The 18,533-nt window shown below is 31.9% G+C and overlaps 1 protein-coding gene across 1 annotated transcript; it reads left to right on the top strand.

Annotated features, from left to right (window-relative positions):
* The first annotated feature begins 5,644 nt into the window (after positions 1-5,644).
* Positions 5,645-6,561, top strand: LOC132752238 (serine/threonine-protein kinase/endoribonuclease ire-1-like). Its single transcript, XM_060742555.1, has 2 exons — positions 5,645-5,907; positions 5,988-6,561. Exons 1-2 carry the CDS (start codon positions 5,645-5,647, stop codon positions 6,547-6,549), a joined length of 825 nt encoding a protein of 274 aa, XP_060598538.1. The 3' UTR covers positions 6,550-6,561.
* The last annotated feature ends 11,972 nt before the right edge of the window (positions 6,562-18,533 follow it).

Consider the following 18,533-nt stretch of genomic DNA (forward strand, 5'->3'; position numbering starts at 1 on the left):
ACATAACACTCATTTTTAGAATTAAAAAAGAAAAACATCAAACACTCATTTCAGAGCATAAATGATGCCTTAGTGCAAAAAGATATGAGGTAACTTTAGAGCACTAATTTGGTCTATGTGTTTGTCCAAGTATTACATAAAGTAATATGAGGACTTTGTACATTTGAGCCGCGTCACGACAAAACCAACATAGTGGGTTTGCGAACAGCATGGACCCAGACCAGCCTGCGCATCCGCGCAGTCTGATCAGGATCCATGCTGTTCGCTTACAAACCCTATAACAAGTAGAGAAACTGATAGCGATCAGCATGGATCCTGATCAGACTGCGCGAATGCGTAGGCTGGTCTGGATCCATGCTGGTCGCAAACCCACTATGTTGGTTTTGTCGTGACGCGGCTCATTTGTCTTTACAACGTCCTCTGACTGATCACACAACTCGTCTACAAATCTGAAAAGCTCCATTCCATTTCCACTAATCAGCTGAAATGTAAAATATTTTTACAATGTATCCACAAATATTTCATAGCTCTGGAATCACTTTGCATATATCACATACTTGCCTTCTTTCAACAGTTTTCAAATACATTAAATATAATTTTTGTCACATGATAGGGGTGTTTTCAATTGCGACATCATTATTTGAGAAAATTACCAATATGACGCCTCACAAATGAAAATTATTATAGATGGTTTTCATAATAGTTCTTTCATGAAAAAAACTGGACACGAATTATAAACAAGATAAGTAAAGAATATTGGCCGAGTACACGGTATTTCTGCGAAGCGCTCGATTTAATTCATGAAATTCTTGACCATGTCTTTCCTAAACAGTAGAGAAATAACATGAGCTGTGTTATGGGATGTATTCTATCTTGGATAAAACTTCTTGGGCAGTCTCTTTAAAAAGCAGATAAACCTTGCAAGACTAAAACGAAAAAATCAATAAAATATGATAAACAAGATCAACAAGGAAAGGCGGCCAATGAACGCAACCCCCATGTGACCCAGCAATAAGAACCAATGGCAAGGAGCCCAGGCGGACCCTATATCTAAAACCTATATCTTGTAAAAGTAAACACAAATGTCTGCATTTAAGCTAGGACATTTTGCAGTCACATATGCAACAGTTCCGTTCTGGTCTTTACTTCTACCTGTTATTTTATACTTAATATCTAATGTTTTAATGAGTTTATTGTTAATGTGACTAATCATTATAATATATACATTAAATTTAACTTCTAACACGTGGATTTAGATGTAAACAAAAACAGAGGGTGAAAATTTTGATATTGTATAATGAATGTATATTTGACACCCAAAAATGAAGTCTGTTTTGGTAATATTGTGATTAAACGTATGTCTGACAATCTTGTCTCTTTCACTTCGTCTGCTTGTAGCCGACTTCATTAATCAGCTATTTGTCTCGAATAACAACCAAATGGACGATATCTTATCCATGAAATAAATGGTACACAGACAAGAACATAATACAGAGTTGAGGTCCGCCCTAGCCGATACTAGGGGGTGTGGGGGATGTCGTTCCTTGTCATTATCCTTCAGGCACAGACTCATTTACACCGAGTCTGCAATTTTCATATTATTATGCTTTTCTTCCCAGATATTGAAGATTAAATACTTTTTCTTTAACAATGGAGTAAATCTAAGACTATCACACGCAAAGGTCCATTCCTATAGTCTATTTTTATTGGCCTGTCAGTTATAAACTCATTATAGCACTCATTTAAATATTCGATCCCAGTTGGTTTTGTTCGCGTAGTTTACGAGATTAATATGGAGAATAAAACTAACCAGCTTTATGTCAAGGTCATCGTCACATCCGCAATAGCTCAGTCGCAGTGATTGTTTTATACATACCAGAGGTTTATGGTTCAATCCTTACTATTTGTCATTTTTCAGACCTACTAGTTCTTTATTTTTGAAGTATATTTTAATGGAAATGATAGGACGCTCAAGGATTTGAAGCACTCTTTGTCTCGATTAGAATTGTGTTTTTTGGCGTTGAAATGGAAATTACTGGAATGAATTTCATAAACCATTTCATTAAAAAAAGAGTATCGACGTAACCAAAATATTTGCAAACATATTATAACAAAACGAACAACATGAAAGACCATACAATATTGTTGAAAATATAAATAAACAAGAGGGCCATGATGACCCTGAAATCGCTCAACTGTATATAGGCTCCCAGAGCGGGTCAATTTTAACCCAAGGGCTTTTATTTGAAGAAACTTAGTAGACACCCATTAGAAGGTGTTTCATGATAAATATCTAAGCTCTAGCTCTTTGGGGTATTAAAAAAAGATTTTTTGAGTTTTTTACTATTATGATATAAAGGAAAATCAATGACCCCCTGGGCGGGGCTAATTTTCAACCTAGGGCTTTTAATTGAACAAACTTGGTAGACACCGACTAGACAATGTTTCATGCCAAATATTTATGCTCTAGCTCTTTCGGTTTCTTAAAAGAAGATTTCTAAGTTTTTTCTTTCGGTTGCCATGACAACCTGAGTTCTGCACGGAATTAAATTCTTTGAACAATTTTTAAAGTTGACTGCCAAAGGAACATTCCTGTGAAGTTTGGATGAAATTAGCTTAGCGGTTTATGAGAAGTTGTTGTTTAAAGTAAAAGTTTACGGACGAACGGACGGACGACGGACAAGACCCCGGACAAAATTTGACAACATCTCAGATTTTGATGATTTATCGTATGCAAACATGTAGATATGTAAGCTTTATTTCTTCATCATTATTTAATAAATATAGAACGTTAATATGAAGTCAAAGCGCCCCTATCGTCGGCGGCCAAATTGCGTTTTTACTAATAAAACGGTCCGATTTATAAGTTTGATTCTATTTTCGTCGTTTAAATCTTATAATGTTCAATACACGTTTGCCTTTTTATTTAAAAATAATTTCTGAAAATTTTGTTGCATATTTTGCGGTTCTACGGTTAATTTATCTCCGATTTTACGTATACGTCTGTTGAAAATATCGTGCAGTATCGCAATAACAATTGTGAAATAAGAAAATTTCAAGACCGTGAATATCGCTATAATTTTCAGCATGCAGTGAAATTGTGAAAGAAAATATAAATGCGATAAAAATATAGGGTCAATGCGTAAGATAGCTATAACTGTTTGAATAAAAAGTAATGGATGAGTAAAACTTTAAAGTTTTGGTGACGTCAAATCTTTTTCTCAAGGAAATGCTTACGACATATCCGATAAATAGCATCAAGACAATATTAAAACACTGTATAAACCAATAACAACAATAGTATAAAGACACGTTCCAGAAATGTTGTTTTAAAAACGAAACTGCTGTCAACTGCCTGGGTTTCATCGAACCACTTGAAGTTATATACATTTACAACATATCAGGATATGACGGTCTGCAAACCTCTTCGTAAATTAATATTAAATCAAAAATGCAACCAATAGTTATAAATACCTCGTGGGACTGAAAGTATATTCTGAACATTGAAGGAATAAATTGAAAAGCCGCATTATGACAGGGAAAAACACAAACATAAATTTCCCAAACAATATCAGAAAAGAATGAAAGAGCTGACGCTGGTGCAGTGTAAACATGCGATGATTACTCATCAACAATTTTGAATAGTATATATAGATCGATTGGTGGTTGCAATTGTCATTTTTCAAATTTAATATACAAAATATAAAGTCAATATTTACGTTAAAAAAGTTTAATATATACTGTCCTAGGATGATAATTTGGTCTTAACGGTACATGGGAAAGTCCAAAAACGGGGTTAGCTGAATCATTATCCGATATCATAAAAGTGAACACTTACATATGCTATATAGGATTATTCTTACAAAATCATTTGTGTATTACCGCTATGGCTTTGCCTGTAGATCGAAGAAATTGTAACTTTTAGTGTTTTGTACTCATAGGTTCGAACCCTACTTAGTGCCATTTTATAACCACAGTTTTTTCTACTTACTCTGTTGTTTTTATCATTATTATTTATTTCTTTTTCGTTTTCCTTTTTGTTTTCATCTTATAATATATATTTTATTGTATATATTTATTTTTTTATTTCCATTCTATTTTTTTTTTTGTATTTTTTTTTATCGCAGTGTAATAAAATATTCGATCTCATATCATATTCATGAATGTATATGAAAAAACCGGTCAAACTTGTTTTCTGAACAATTGACTGTTCTGAGGTAAAAAAAAAATTGTGTCTTACCAGTAGTCGAACTTCTGCATGTACGGGTAAAACACATTACTGACACGGTTGCTCTACTTACTGCGCTAACAAGACATATGATAACATGTAGTTTTATTTTCAATTTTATAGGTTGTGGCATTGATCTGCCTAACCTATTTTTCGCATTGTTATTGGTCTTTGTTATGTAAACAAAGGCTCAAGTTATCATCCTAGGACAGTATCAATTAATATATATTAAGGTATATCGATCGTATAATCAATATAGGGTTAACGCATGTTTTTCCGTGTTATAACGTCTGCAGAGTCCCGAGGAACGGTTGGTTCCAACAGTTCCGAGTGACTCTGCAGACTTTATAACACGAAATAAACGTGAGTTGACGCTATTATAGCATAAGATTTTAAAACAGATTCATGATGTATATTTAATACAAAACACATATATTAAATCCTTGTGCTTGGACGGTATTTATCCCATTCTACATGTTTTATGTATGCGTTTTCTTTTTCCGGGGCCAACAACTTTTGGAATACTTATAAATGCTCAATCAGAACCGAACGAAATATCGATTTTTAATTGATTAAACAAAGCTTAACATCGGAGATTTATTTACTCAAGGAAAAAAAACAACATTAAATTACTCTACCCAAGGCAAAACATGACTCCAGAAATTCCTAGAATGATTTCAGATTGGCGCAAGAAAACAGATCAGTGACATCAGAATTTTTCTTTCAAGCATACAAGTTTATAAAAAAAATCAGGCACTTAACATTATTCTCTCAAAGAAATATAAAGATCATTTGTGTAAACATAAAAAAACAACATTTTCTCATATTCATTTTGTGTTATCTTGTTTTGTAAGTAAATCGGAGGGTTAAATTGAATGACAGATATTTGTTTGTTTACATTGACAACTGTCCATTTCTTAGAAAGGGCGACAACCAAGATTATAGCATAAAATCGGCTATTTTTCCCTCTTTTGCCCATGTTATAACGGGACCAAAACCATGTGTTAACATAGTCACGCGCTCTTGTTATAACCCTTTAATCGGAATTATACTTTCGCTTTTGTATCATTTTAGTAGCGTAAAGAAAAAAATGTTTATACTCTAGATATGCAAACAATTTAATATAAATGATTACCTGTCTAATCACACAACCTGTGTAGTGTAACACTACATTAGCTAGTTCTGACTTTATAAGGTTTTAAAAAAAAATTATTATCCATGAATAATGTTACAAATCTTTTCATATGTACCATTCAGGTAAATGAAGAAATGCTGTATTGTTAACATAAATCATGCCGATAGAAGATTTGATCTTTAGAGGTCTTGTTGGGTTAGCAGCTCTTGTAGTAGCACTCGTTGCATATAGAAACCGGCCACTTTCTACATATGAAAATCAACAGGACAAATATAACGATTATGACCAACAAAAATAATAATCAGACAGCACCACCTGTCTTCCGAAGTGTAATATACAGTAGAAATGATAGACTTCGTTTGGCCAATAGTACTGCTTCCATTTACAAAGGAAAGTTTGAAGAGAAAGTTGATGTTGCTCTGAAGAGAGTAAAAATTTGTCGTAATGACGCTGTACAAATTGATACAGACCTTGCAAGTCTCTTAAAAAGGTTAAGACTTGCTGTTGGCGTCATCAACCATGACATCATTAGAGAAGGCTCCAGGTTTTTTTGTTACGAGTTTGAGATTGGCGAAAATACGTTACACTTACTTTTGGCATTAGAACTGTGCGACTGTAACTGAGAGGAATATATACAATCTCGACACAATTACCCACGAATATATCAAACAAGGAGATAATCTCTCAGATATTATTTGGGCTCCAGTACCTGCATTCACGACAAATTGTCCATGGTAACCTCAAACCGTCAAATATTCTCTTACAACAGAGGAGCGATGACGAGCTTCTCTTTAAATTATCCGACTTTGGCTTGTTAAAATTACATAGTCAAACAGAAAACGGAACTGTGGATTGGCTAGCCCCAGAGATATATGACATGCGTAGACCTGGGATCCTCGACTTGGAAAGAAGTTTCTGGCAAAGAAGTGATATTTTTCCACTTGGTCTCATCTTTTATTTCATTGTAAGCGACGGTCATTACGTATTTAGGTCTCAAGAGGATATACAAAAAGGAAATGCAGATTATACAGATGTTGATAGTAATAAACCATTTTTTAACTTACTAACACGCATGTTAAAGCCAAAACCAGATGACAGACCATTTACCGAGGATATATGGAAGCACCCTGCACTATGGAGCTGTGAAAGAATTCTGGACTTTTTTATTATGCAAGTATCTTGTTGATGGAACGTTCAATATCCCGGACTTGTACAATAGAAAACAATTCAGTCAATGTTTTAAGAGGAGGAAACTGGCGTGTGTATCTAACGACTCCAATTGAAAACTATTTATTTTCGACTAAAGCTGTACACAACCGCCGCAATAGGAATCAGAACCAACCACAATATGACGAAACATCTGTACCGTCTTTATTACGGGCTATACGAAACAATGACATCAAAGGTCATTATAATGAGTTGCAGCCAGGTGTAAGAACAGAGTTTGGAAGCTATCCGGATGGTTATTTACGATACTGGACCAGCAAGTTCCCCGACCTTTTAATGCATTTTTATGATGAGATGCAAGTTTATGGATCAGATCCATGTATGCTTACATTTTACGCATAACAAGGTCTTTGAGTTGGATAACGGTTGTATTTTAGTCGAGTTAAGTCAAATTGTTTATTTGCATAAACATTCTACACGTACGCTGTACTTTGAAATCCATGTTGCAACAGCGCTCATGTTATAGAAACATACTATTTTAAAGACCCCGAGTGTGCAAAAATAGGCTCAATGCACAATGCTGCACAATGTCTTTTTTAAAGATGACAAAACTTGTGAAGTGTTATTTGATACGCGATTTTGTGTTCTATCTAGGATAAAACCGGGGCAGTGTCTTCATAAAACTTGCAAACAAATAATAACAATAACAAGTAAACACAACTGAGTCTGCATGTAAGCTTGGACATTTTCTATACATGACCACTTGCTATCTGTTGCATCTGTTCTGCCTGTTATTTTATACTTAATGTCTAATGTTTTTATGAGCTTATTGTAAATGTGACTAATCATTGTATATACATTAAATTCAACATATACACACGCCCCACACACACACAAACACACACACACACACACACACACACACACACACACACACGCGCGCACGCACGCACACACACACACACACACACACACACACACACAAATAAAAGAAAATTAATTCTTATCAGGCTTATTTCTTGGTTGGCTGTAGGAGCAAAATCACAAACATTTATAGTGGACGGATTTTTTAATGAAAAGTCAGTATATCTCAAATAAAGATACTGTTGTCTTTTTTAGTTTAATGTTTTTATGTTATAAACACAACTATATATTAAACATTGTGGAAATTTTCTTTGTTATAAACAGAGGATAATTACTAAGTGTAGATTCAATACTGAATTTATTGAACAAGTTATATCAAAATACATTATGCGAGCCTCTAGCGAGCATTTTATTTTCATCAATAAGTTCAATCAATCAAGTAATGAATCTTCACGAATAAAATTTATCACATAACCAACATAAGAACTGTTTACAGTGACAATAATCCTTTTTTGCTATTAATGCGCCTATAGTGTAACGCTAACAATTGGCGCATATAATATATGCACGGTCGTGCAATACTGATTTTACAGAGTCGCGGGGAATCAAACAATGCCTGTATTACACGACTTATATATGATAGCATATTAATTAATAGCAGTTAAGCAAACAATTGTGACCCAGCTTACACAAAAATACCTGTTGCAAAATATGTCAAACTTAATTGTGTACATAACGCTTATGCTTTGCGAATAACTACATGTAGTATACAATGGCATTTATATATAAAGAAATACAAATACATAATTATTTTTGTCAGGAAGTTACTTTTCTCAAACTTTGTAAGCTGTCAACAAGTACTATATAAGTTAATTTTAGTTTGGTATGTATGTAGAAATAAAATGTTACTAATTTATCAATTCAGCACTTTTCTGTTATTAAGTAATTTTTAGATAACCCCTCAATATAATTCAATATTCTCAAATTACTTGTCAACAGGTTCATACATTCTTCAATTATTGTTATTTGAAAGACAAGGCAGTAATTGACAACAGATTTTTCCGTGAGAAAAGAAAACAAGAAATGTTATGTTTGTTTGCTTCAAACAAACATTTTCTGTATTTTCGAAAAAATACGTTATAAATACAAATGAAATGTGTTATTGACAGTATAGCACACACTTTTATTTCTGTGCATTCAAAAAACGTCTTAAGATCATTCAATGTAAAATTTAAACTTCTATATTAAACTAACATGCTTTGTATAATTTGTATTATGTTGTACATTGTAAATGTACGTTACATGCCTTATAACAATTTGCACTATTTAAACATGCACATTGTTTTTGTATGTGACTTATGTAATGAAACATGTGTCAAGCTGGTCGTAATATTAGCAATAAGCTGACAAGATATGGTCCATTGTGAATCCCCATATACCTATATTGTCAGTCTTAAGTTTTGAAATCTTCGAAAGGCTGACATAAATTAGTCAATTATCTCGAAATATAGTACCAGCGTTTCATATCTTAAAATATCTTGACTTTCGTCAAGGTAATATGCTCCAGAATTAATCATATAAATTGTAACAATAAGATCTGAATGGCGTAAAGTAAATAAAGTAATGTTTATAGCTGCAAATTACAATATTTTGCGGTACTGTTTTGACTATAAGCGGGATAAGAATTTTTGAATGGAAAGGGAAACAGCTCGCACAAAAATAACCGATTCACACTTGCAGAGTGTTATCTACATATAATTACCAAATACATATTGTATTCTAATATGATTGACATTCGTCATGAAATGAACATTTCTGTGTAAACATATATATGTATTTCTAGGTTAGGAAACCACGTGTCTCAATGTTGCACTATTTGATGTAAATCGATATAGTTTTGTTGTTAAAATTTTAATGTCGAATAAAAGTTATGTTATGCTATGTATAACTTACCTAAAATTTATCAATAATCTAAAATAGGAAATAAAAATCTATACATCAAGGTATTTGGCAAGACAGTACTCTGATAAGTCACTTTAGTAAATTGACTTAAAAGGAATAAATCTACCAGATATCAAATATTGTCTACTTATTATTACAGGTATGTTATTTTCTATTTTGTTCAATTTATTACATTTTTTATATCTTACTTAGTTACAAACTTTGTGCATTTATTCCACATTAGGTTAAAATAGTTAGTTGCTACATTTTACATGTTAATTATATGTTACAAAAAATTTAGTACCGTTAACAGATTGAAGATGAACATTAAGATTTGCAGAAAAAACGTATTCTTGTAAATTAAATGTAATATGTTTAAGAAATAATTTACTTATAATGTTTTTGATAATACTTTTCAATTATAAAATTGTCAATTAGTTGTGTTCTATACAATAAGTAAGTAATATTATTGTTTTAGAAAAACATGATCTCTAGTAAAATATTCATGTACTCTTCATGTGCCTTTGCAATTACTTAATATATGATAAATACACTTCCCAACTTTACACTAGAAGAGTTTTAGTAACAAAAAACATATGTCTTCCAAAACTATATATGGTCACTCATGTGAAGTTTCATTGAAATTCCACCAGTAGCTTGACCTGTGCAAGCCAGACAAGAGCTTCTACTTTAATGTCTGATAGCCATTTTGTGCAGCAAAGCAAAACATGCCGGTGACATGCACAACTAGGGATAGTACTGATCACTCCTGTAAAGTTTGGTTGAAATCCCACCACAAGTTTGACCTGTGAAAGCCAGACAATTTTTTTCTATTTATTGCTCTGGCGGCCATTTTGTGAAGCGAAGCAGTTCTCCAAGTCACAAAAGTACCACTGGGTTCGTACGGACAGACAGACAGACGGTGAAGGCAAAAACAATATGTCTCCCAAAAATTTGGGAAACATAATTAATCATTTGTAAGAATGATTATGAAGAAATATTACTTCGTCTTGTTCTGTTAGATGGTATAAATCTATATTGTTATCAAATTTGGTTAATTTCATTTTCAGATATCTACATGAAATGTATTAGTACTTTATAATATAGATAATTTCAGATACACATACATTACTTGTATGATTTCTTTATGAATGATAGTTTTTGATTTGTATTGTATATGATACATATAGTTAATTGACTGAAAAGGAAGAAACCTACAAGAGATCAAATATTGTCTACTTATTATTACAGGCACAAGTATCTTGAAAACAAATTTAACGAAACTTGAATATTATGTAAAAATAATAAGCTGATGTTTAACGGTGTAAAACATAAATCCGAACTGATGTCCGAGTGTCGAGCATAAATACGAATACGAATACGAACTTTATTAAGCATAAAACATAGTACAATGTTTATAGCCATAGAAATACAAATAAACATATACATACAATGAGAAACAGAACAATTTTCCAGAGAGTATAAATATTTGCCAGAAAAATAAACAATTCTAGATTTTCATACATCCTAAATTGCTAAATGTCGTCCATATTGTTATATGGTTATGTGTGATCAAGAAATACGTTTCTGATTTGCAAAATACAAAAATTTAGACAATGCCAACAATGTTCTCTTTGATCTAGATGATAAAAGATTATCAAATTTATACATGTTTGGCCAATGACAATATATAGGTTTAAAAAATTTTATTCTAAGCTCTCTATAGTGTGGACACACAAGCAGAAAGTGGTATTCATTTTCAATTTTTCTCATGTTACATGATTTACATATTCGGTCTTCACGTAGGGTATTATCATATCTTCCTGTTTCAATAAAAAGATTGTGTGAAGAGGTTCTAAACCTAGTAAGTGCTACTCTGTATTTATTTTCATGTATGGAGTCTAAATATAATTCCCTAACAAAATTGTGTTTAAATAGACAATAAGTTTGTAATCTTGAAGAATTATTAATTTCGGTATACCATTTCTGCATATATGTGTCCAATAATCTTTGTTTTATAGAGTTAATCGGAATTTCAATATCAAATTGGTTATCCCAGACATACCTAAATCCGTTACTTGATAGAATATCTTTAACATAAGAGGCCCAATTTTTTCCACCATAATTACGACCGGAGTCCGTGTCGGATTTGAGGAGAAGGTATGATTGTTTTACAATTGAGGAGTCATTCTGTTTAAGTATCTTTATCCAATATCGGAGTATATTAACTTTACGAAAGATTTGTATCGGAACTCGACCTAATTCTCCATAAAGAGCTGCAAGATTCGTTGACTTTTTTACACCCAGGATTCTACGCAAAAATTTTGTATGAATTAGCTCGATATCTGGTGCATCGTGTAAACCCCAAACTTCTGAACTAAAATTTAAAATTGAACCTACTAAAGAATCGAATAGTTTACATTTCTGATAAACTGGTAGCTGTATGTGTCTAAAAACTGTAAAAAGGTTAAAAAGTGCATATGACGCATGTTGAGCGATTCTTTTTTGTGTTCTATACCAGTTACCATTTTTGAAAAGTGTAATACCAAGATATTTAAAAGATTCGACGATATCTATTCGTGTGTTGTAAATAAAGAAATCATACTGGGAATGTCTGCCTTTTTCAAAAATCATGGCTTTAGTCTTAGAAGTATTAATTTTCAACCCCCAAAGTTGACAGTAATTTTGAATATCATTTAACATAAACTGTAATGTTTCGGGAGACTTAGCAAAAAGCGCCTGATCGTCTGCAAACAATATTAGAAAAATCTTGAGCTCATTTATGGTAAAAATATCACTTAAATTTGTATTTATACAGTCGTTTATATCATTTACGAACAGCATGAAGAGAAGAGGTGAGCTCGGGTCCCCTTGTTTCAAGCCTATGTGTGTTTCGAAAAAGTCTGAAAATGAAGATTTATACTTTATACATGACTTAACCTTGTTATACATTGATTTTATTGCTTTAACTAATTTGGAACTAACGTTTTCAGTAAGTAGTTTCTGCCATAGGAAAGATCGGTCTACTTTATCGAAACATTTCTCATAGTCAATAAAGACACAGTAAAGTTTTTCACCCGAATCAAGGACTTTTGATATTATAGTGTGAAGAATGAAAATACAATCTATTACAGATTTTCCTTTTTGGAAACCAAACTGATTATTACAAATTTTTTCATTATTTTCTACCCATTTAGTAAGTCTATTCAGTAGAATTTGAGAATAAATTTTTGCCAATATGTTTACTAGAGTAATTCCACGATAATTTTGTGTATCGTTTATATCTCCTTTTTTAAATATTGGTGTTATTATACCTTCTCCCCAAATCAACGGATATTCTCCATTATTGAATAGCCTATTAAAAAGTTTTAACAGAAATTCTGATATAATATCATACGATGATTGAAGAATTTCACTTGTAAGTTCGTCCTTTCCAGGGGATTTATTTTTATTTTGTGAGAAAACTGCGTCTCGAAGTTCGGGTTCAGTTATATTTTTATCGAGTTCCCGGTTATAGATGTTTTCATCGAAAATTGAATTAGTATCATCGTTCGAATACTCTTCGCCGAATAAAGATTTAAAGTAATTATAAAACTGATCTACGGTCAAGGTCTCGCTTTTTTCAGTTTTTGTTTTGTAGCTGTTTTTGATGTTTTGCCAAAATTTTCTAGGCTGTGATTTAGCTAAATTATTTATCCTTTTACCCTCATTAATTGTAAATTTTCGTCTCGCCTTTGATTTAACTCTATTATAGGTAGTACGCATTTTTACATAAGTCTTACGCGTTTCCTCGGTTTTTTGTCTATTAAAAATATTTCTCGCAATTTTAAATTGTTTTTTTGCTTCGGAACAGTTTTTATTAAACCATTTATTGTTTACATACCCATGTTTATGTACTTTTTTATTTGTTATTGTACCAAACGCTTCACGTGCATTTTCCTGTAACAGCTGATTAAATGTTTGTACCACGTGGTCAATAGGGCGGTTGTTTATATCGCGGGTTAGTTTCTGTAATACGTCACTCTTACTTAGTAGTTTTGTTCGAAACAGGGGTATATTTTCTTCATTCCATAACAATTTACTTATGTTCTCGTTATCTTGTAAATTTTCTTGAGTTTGAGGAAAATGTGATATTTTTGGGATCGTAAAAAGTATTGGCGCATGGTCGGAAAATTCATTAAATTCAAGTATTGCAAATTCATCTAACATTGAAAAATCACAATAATTTAAAAGTAGATAATCAACTGTACTTTGTCCATTGCTGGTACAAAATGTATAATTACCCTTGTGCCGGTCATCAAGAATACGGCCGTTAGCTAATAATAACCCGGTTACGCAACACATATCAAGCAGACGACGTCCGTATTGGTCAATTACATTATCTTTGTTTACACGAAGTGGAATATCACGTGTTTCCATAAACGTCAAATTTTGGTCTAAATATTTATCATAATCAATGTAATCGGGCAAATCTGAAGTTCTGCTATTAAAGTCCCCTGAGAGCAATACTTTTCCTAAATCATTAAACTTTAAAATATCTAGCTCTAACTGTTCAAAAAAATCGAAATCGGCATATTTAAGAACCTTAGAATCTGATGGTGGTATATATACATGACAAACAAAAACATCTTCATTAAACTCAAACATGTTAGTGTTATCTACATATAATTACCAAATACATATTGTATTCTAATATGATTGACATTCGTCATGAAATGAACATTTCTGTGTAAACATATATATGTATTTCTAGGTTAAGAAACCACGTGTCTCAATGTTGCACTATTTGATGTAAATCGATATAGTTTTGTTGTTAAAATTTTAATGTCGAATAAAAGTTATGTTATGCTATGTATAACTTACCTAAAATTTATCAATAATCTAAAATAGGAAATAAAAATCTATACATCAAGGTATTTGGCAAGACAGTACTCTGATAAGTCACTTAGTAAATTGACTTAAAAGGAATAAATCTACCAGATATCAAATATTGTCTACTTATTATTACAGGTATGTTATTTTCTATTTTGTTCAAATTTATTACATTTTTTATATCTTACTTAGTTACAAACTTTGTGCATTTATTCCACATTAGGTTAAAATAGTTAGTTGCTACATTTTACATGTTAATTATATGTTACAAAAATTTAGTACCGTTAACAGATTGAAGATGAACATTAAGATTTGCAGAAAAAACGTATTCTTGTAAATTTAAATGTAATATGTTTAAGAAATAATTTACTTATAATGTTTTTGATAATACTTTTCAATTATAAAATTGTCAATTAGTTGTGTTCTATACAATAAGTAAGTAATATTATTGTTTTAGAAAAACATGATCTCTAGTAAAATATTCATGTACTCTTCATGTGCCTTGCAATTACTTAATATATGATAAATACACTTCCCAACTTTACACTAGAAGAGTTTTAGTAACAAAAACATATGTCTTCCAAAACTATATATGGTCACTCATGTGAAGTTTCATTGAAATTCCACCAGTAGCTTGACCTGTGCAAGCCAGACAAGAGCTTCTACTTTAATGTCTGATAGCCATTTTGTGCAGCAAAGCAAAACATGCCGGTGACATGCACAACTAGGGATAGTACTGATCACTCCTGTAAAGTTTGGTTGAAATCCCACCACAAGTTTGACCTGTGAAAGCCAGACAATTTTTTTCTATTTATTGCTCTGGCGGCCATTTTGTGAAGCGAAGCAGTTCTCCAAGTCACAAAAGTACCACTGGGTTCGTACGGACAGACAGACAGACGGTGAAGGCAAAAACAATATGTCTCCCAAAAATTTGGGAAACATAATTAATCATTTGTAAGAATGATTATGAAGAAATATTACTTCGTCTTGTTCTGTTAGATGGTATAAATCTATATTGTTATCAAATTTGGTTAATTTCATTTTCAGATATCTACATGAAATGTATTAGTACTTTATAATATAGATAATTTCAGATACACATACATTACTTGTATGATTTCTTTATGAATGATAGTTTTTGATTTGTATTGTATATGATACATATAGTTAATTGACTGAAAAGGAAGAAACCTACAAGAGATCAAATATTGTCTACTTATTATTACAGGCACAAGTATCTTGAAAACAAATTTAACGAAACTTGAATATTATGTAAAAATAATAAGCTGATGTTTAACGGTGTAAAACATAAATCCGAACTGATGTCCGAGTGTCGAGCATAAATGTAGTGATTATAGTGTCTTTCGCTGTAATATTGGGTTGTGGATTTGAACATTAATCTGGAAACCAACATGTATCCTCATGTGAAGCCATATTTGGTTTGAATCCAGCAGTCTTTACAGTGATAGCGTGATAATAACAATCAAGTATTCTCGTGGAATTACTTTCATATTTAATCGTTAAAATCTTCACAGTATTTTTTTAATAGTATTTATCATCATTCACGGTAAATTATAGTAGCAACCACTGGGTTTCCCCTGCTTCGGATTTTAACAGTCCATTCAAAGTCTAATGACTTCACTATCATAATTCAATAATTGAAATATCAATAGTATAGACTTTGATGATACATATAAGACTTCCAGGCCGGCCTGGCTCTATACTGTTGGCAAAGGCTTATTAAATTTTGTTCCAGCAGGTTAAGCAACACCAAATATAAATGCTAAATTATTTTTGGCATGAAACATACAAAAGTAATATGCTGCTGATATAAAATAACATTAAACACTTATTTATAGGACATGAATAATGCCTTAGTGAATAAATGTTTGAGGTCATTTCAGAGCACTTATTTGGTCTGTGTTTTTGTCCAAGTTATATGAGGACTTTGTACATTTATCCTTAAAACGTCCTTTGACTGATCACGCAACTCAAGTCTGAAAATCTCCATTTCCACTAATCAGCAAGCAATAATATGTCATGGAATGTAAATTATTATTACATGTTTACACATTGTTTTTTATAATCATATCATGCTCTAGAATCACTGCATATATCACATAATCACATACTTAAATTGTGATTAGCATCAATGTTAAACAATGGCATATTTCTTATTCTAATAATATTAACTTTTACACTGTTATCAAGATAATTTAAGGATAACGAAATCCTCGATTTCTGCGCAATATTGCAATTATTTCTGAGAAACTTTTTCCTTCTTTGAACAATTTTCAAATATTTTAAACACACATATTTGTCACACGATTGTGTTGTCCACTGTGACTTCATTATTTGTTAACTAAACAATTTGACCGATTTACGCCTCACAAACATGCTCATTTGGGTCAAAATCCTTTTAATATTTAAAAAATCCGGTATTTCTACATTTATACACATAACAATTTCAGAATGATGTATTTATATACTCTGACATTCCTCCTGACTTTTACTTAAAAAATTAAAACTTTTAAGATGTATTTGTCACAAGCTGTTACAGGCACAACAAATAATTAAAAATGTTAAAGAAAAATAATGTCATATGGACTATTTACAGAGTATTTTTGACTCTCCAACAGATAGTCCATAGCTAATTGATTTTTAGAAAAGCTAGCTTATATTAAGTTTGGAACTAGTAAATGATTTTTGGGTAAGTATGTCAAAATGCTTATCTTACCAAATACTAGAGAACACTTGGATGTAGAGGTCTTAGATTTGGTATTAAAGTTGGTTATGATTGATGAATGACCCCTTTCAAAGGAACCTCACTGAATTTATTTATTGCCATGACGGGACTAGAAAAATGTATCGAGATAAATGTCGTATTTGATGCAGTTCTAGAGTAATAACTTGTCTGCAAAATTAAGATACTCAGGTCTTTAGATAGGACTAAAATACGATTTTAAATTTTATTGAATATTTTCCTAACTATCATTTTGTATATCTTTCTGTTTAAAGTATCCCAGTTGATCTATGTAAGAAAATTGTCTTTCAAAATTTTAGGTTTGTGAACGTCAGTGGAGTTTCTATAAAAGTTTAGTCAGTTGTCAAAGGTCACCGAACCTAACAACTAAAAGCTAGAAAATCCTGAAGCCTACAATCCTATGGTTTGGTTAAGAGTTTTGTTATGATAGGTGACCCTATTTTGGGTCAGTCAGTGACAGTTGAAGGTAACTGTAGCTTTTACCCCACATAGCTTCTCTGATTTTAAAGGTCACACTGCCATTTAAATGTTGTACATCAAAGTCCATGTGTTATATTAGTACTTAATTAATATTGACTTGTATTAGTATTGGAAAATAGTTCATGTCTTCCTTTGTGAAACTTTTATGGCAAAATTTTAGATATTTGACTATTAACATTGCCTAGTAGATCTCATAATAAGTAATACAAGTAATTTCCATTGTGTTAAAAATGGCACTACCCTACCAAACTCGTATTGTCTTTATAATCGTCTTCTTTCAAAGCACAATGCCCTTAGCTTTAATATTTGCAATGTAACATCACCGTGTGGTCTTTTACAAATAATATAAATTCAAAATGGCCTCACCATAGTTTGCATAGAAATACATTTAATTCTTCCTTTATGAAACTACATTGGACAGAGCATAGATATGTGGACCCCACAAAATTAATATAAATCATGGCTGTTGTGTCAAAATTCTGGGGATCATATAGTAACATATAGATTGGTATTGAAAAATATCTTTAAAGACTTCTCCTTAGAAACAACATTTCCAAAGGTTTAGGTATTTTGTAGGTACCTTGTGATCCTCTACAAAGCTTACATTTATCATATCACTGGAGTCAAAATTTGCCGGCCTCGGGACATAGACTTGTTAAGTAAAAATGTTTTAAATCTTCTCTGAAAATGCAATTCCCAGAGCTTAGATATTTGGCATGTAGAATCACCTTGGTGTCCTCTACAAATATTATATGAATAATGTCCGTGGGATTAAGATTGGCCCTGTCTCAGGGTCACTTAGTTTATATTGACCTGTATACAGGAAAATACATTTAAGTCCTATTTTGTGAAACTGCATTGCTAAGAATTTGAACTTATATCATTTAGCATCTGCATATAATTCGAAAGAATATGCTTCTTTGGTAAAACATGACGAACTCAATTTGACCTCATCACTGACTTTAAAATTAAAAAATAAAGAGTGTGACCTTTTTCTTGCTATATGTCTCAGGTGAGCGATCCAGGGCCCTTAGGTCTCCTTGTATATTTAATTATACGGAATTGAAATGGCATTAATTGAT

The sequence above is a fragment of the Ruditapes philippinarum genome, unplaced genomic scaffold (assembly GCF_026571515.1).
Source record: "Ruditapes philippinarum isolate M1 unplaced genomic scaffold, ASM2657151v2 ctg629_1_1_1_1, whole genome shotgun sequence".
Taxonomy (NCBI): Eukaryota; Metazoa; Mollusca; class Bivalvia; order Venerida; family Veneridae; genus Ruditapes; species Ruditapes philippinarum.

Bases quoted from the DNA above. Each gene is read 5' to 3' on its own strand.
- LOC132752238 (XM_060742555.1), top strand. From the start codon at position 5,645: ATGACCAACAAAAATAATAATCAGACAGCACCACCTGTCTTCCGAAGT. The intron at 5,908-5,987 runs GTTTTTTTGTTA...ACTGTAACTGAG, and splicing joins ATCATTAGAGAAGGCTCCAG to AGGAATATATACAATCTCGA.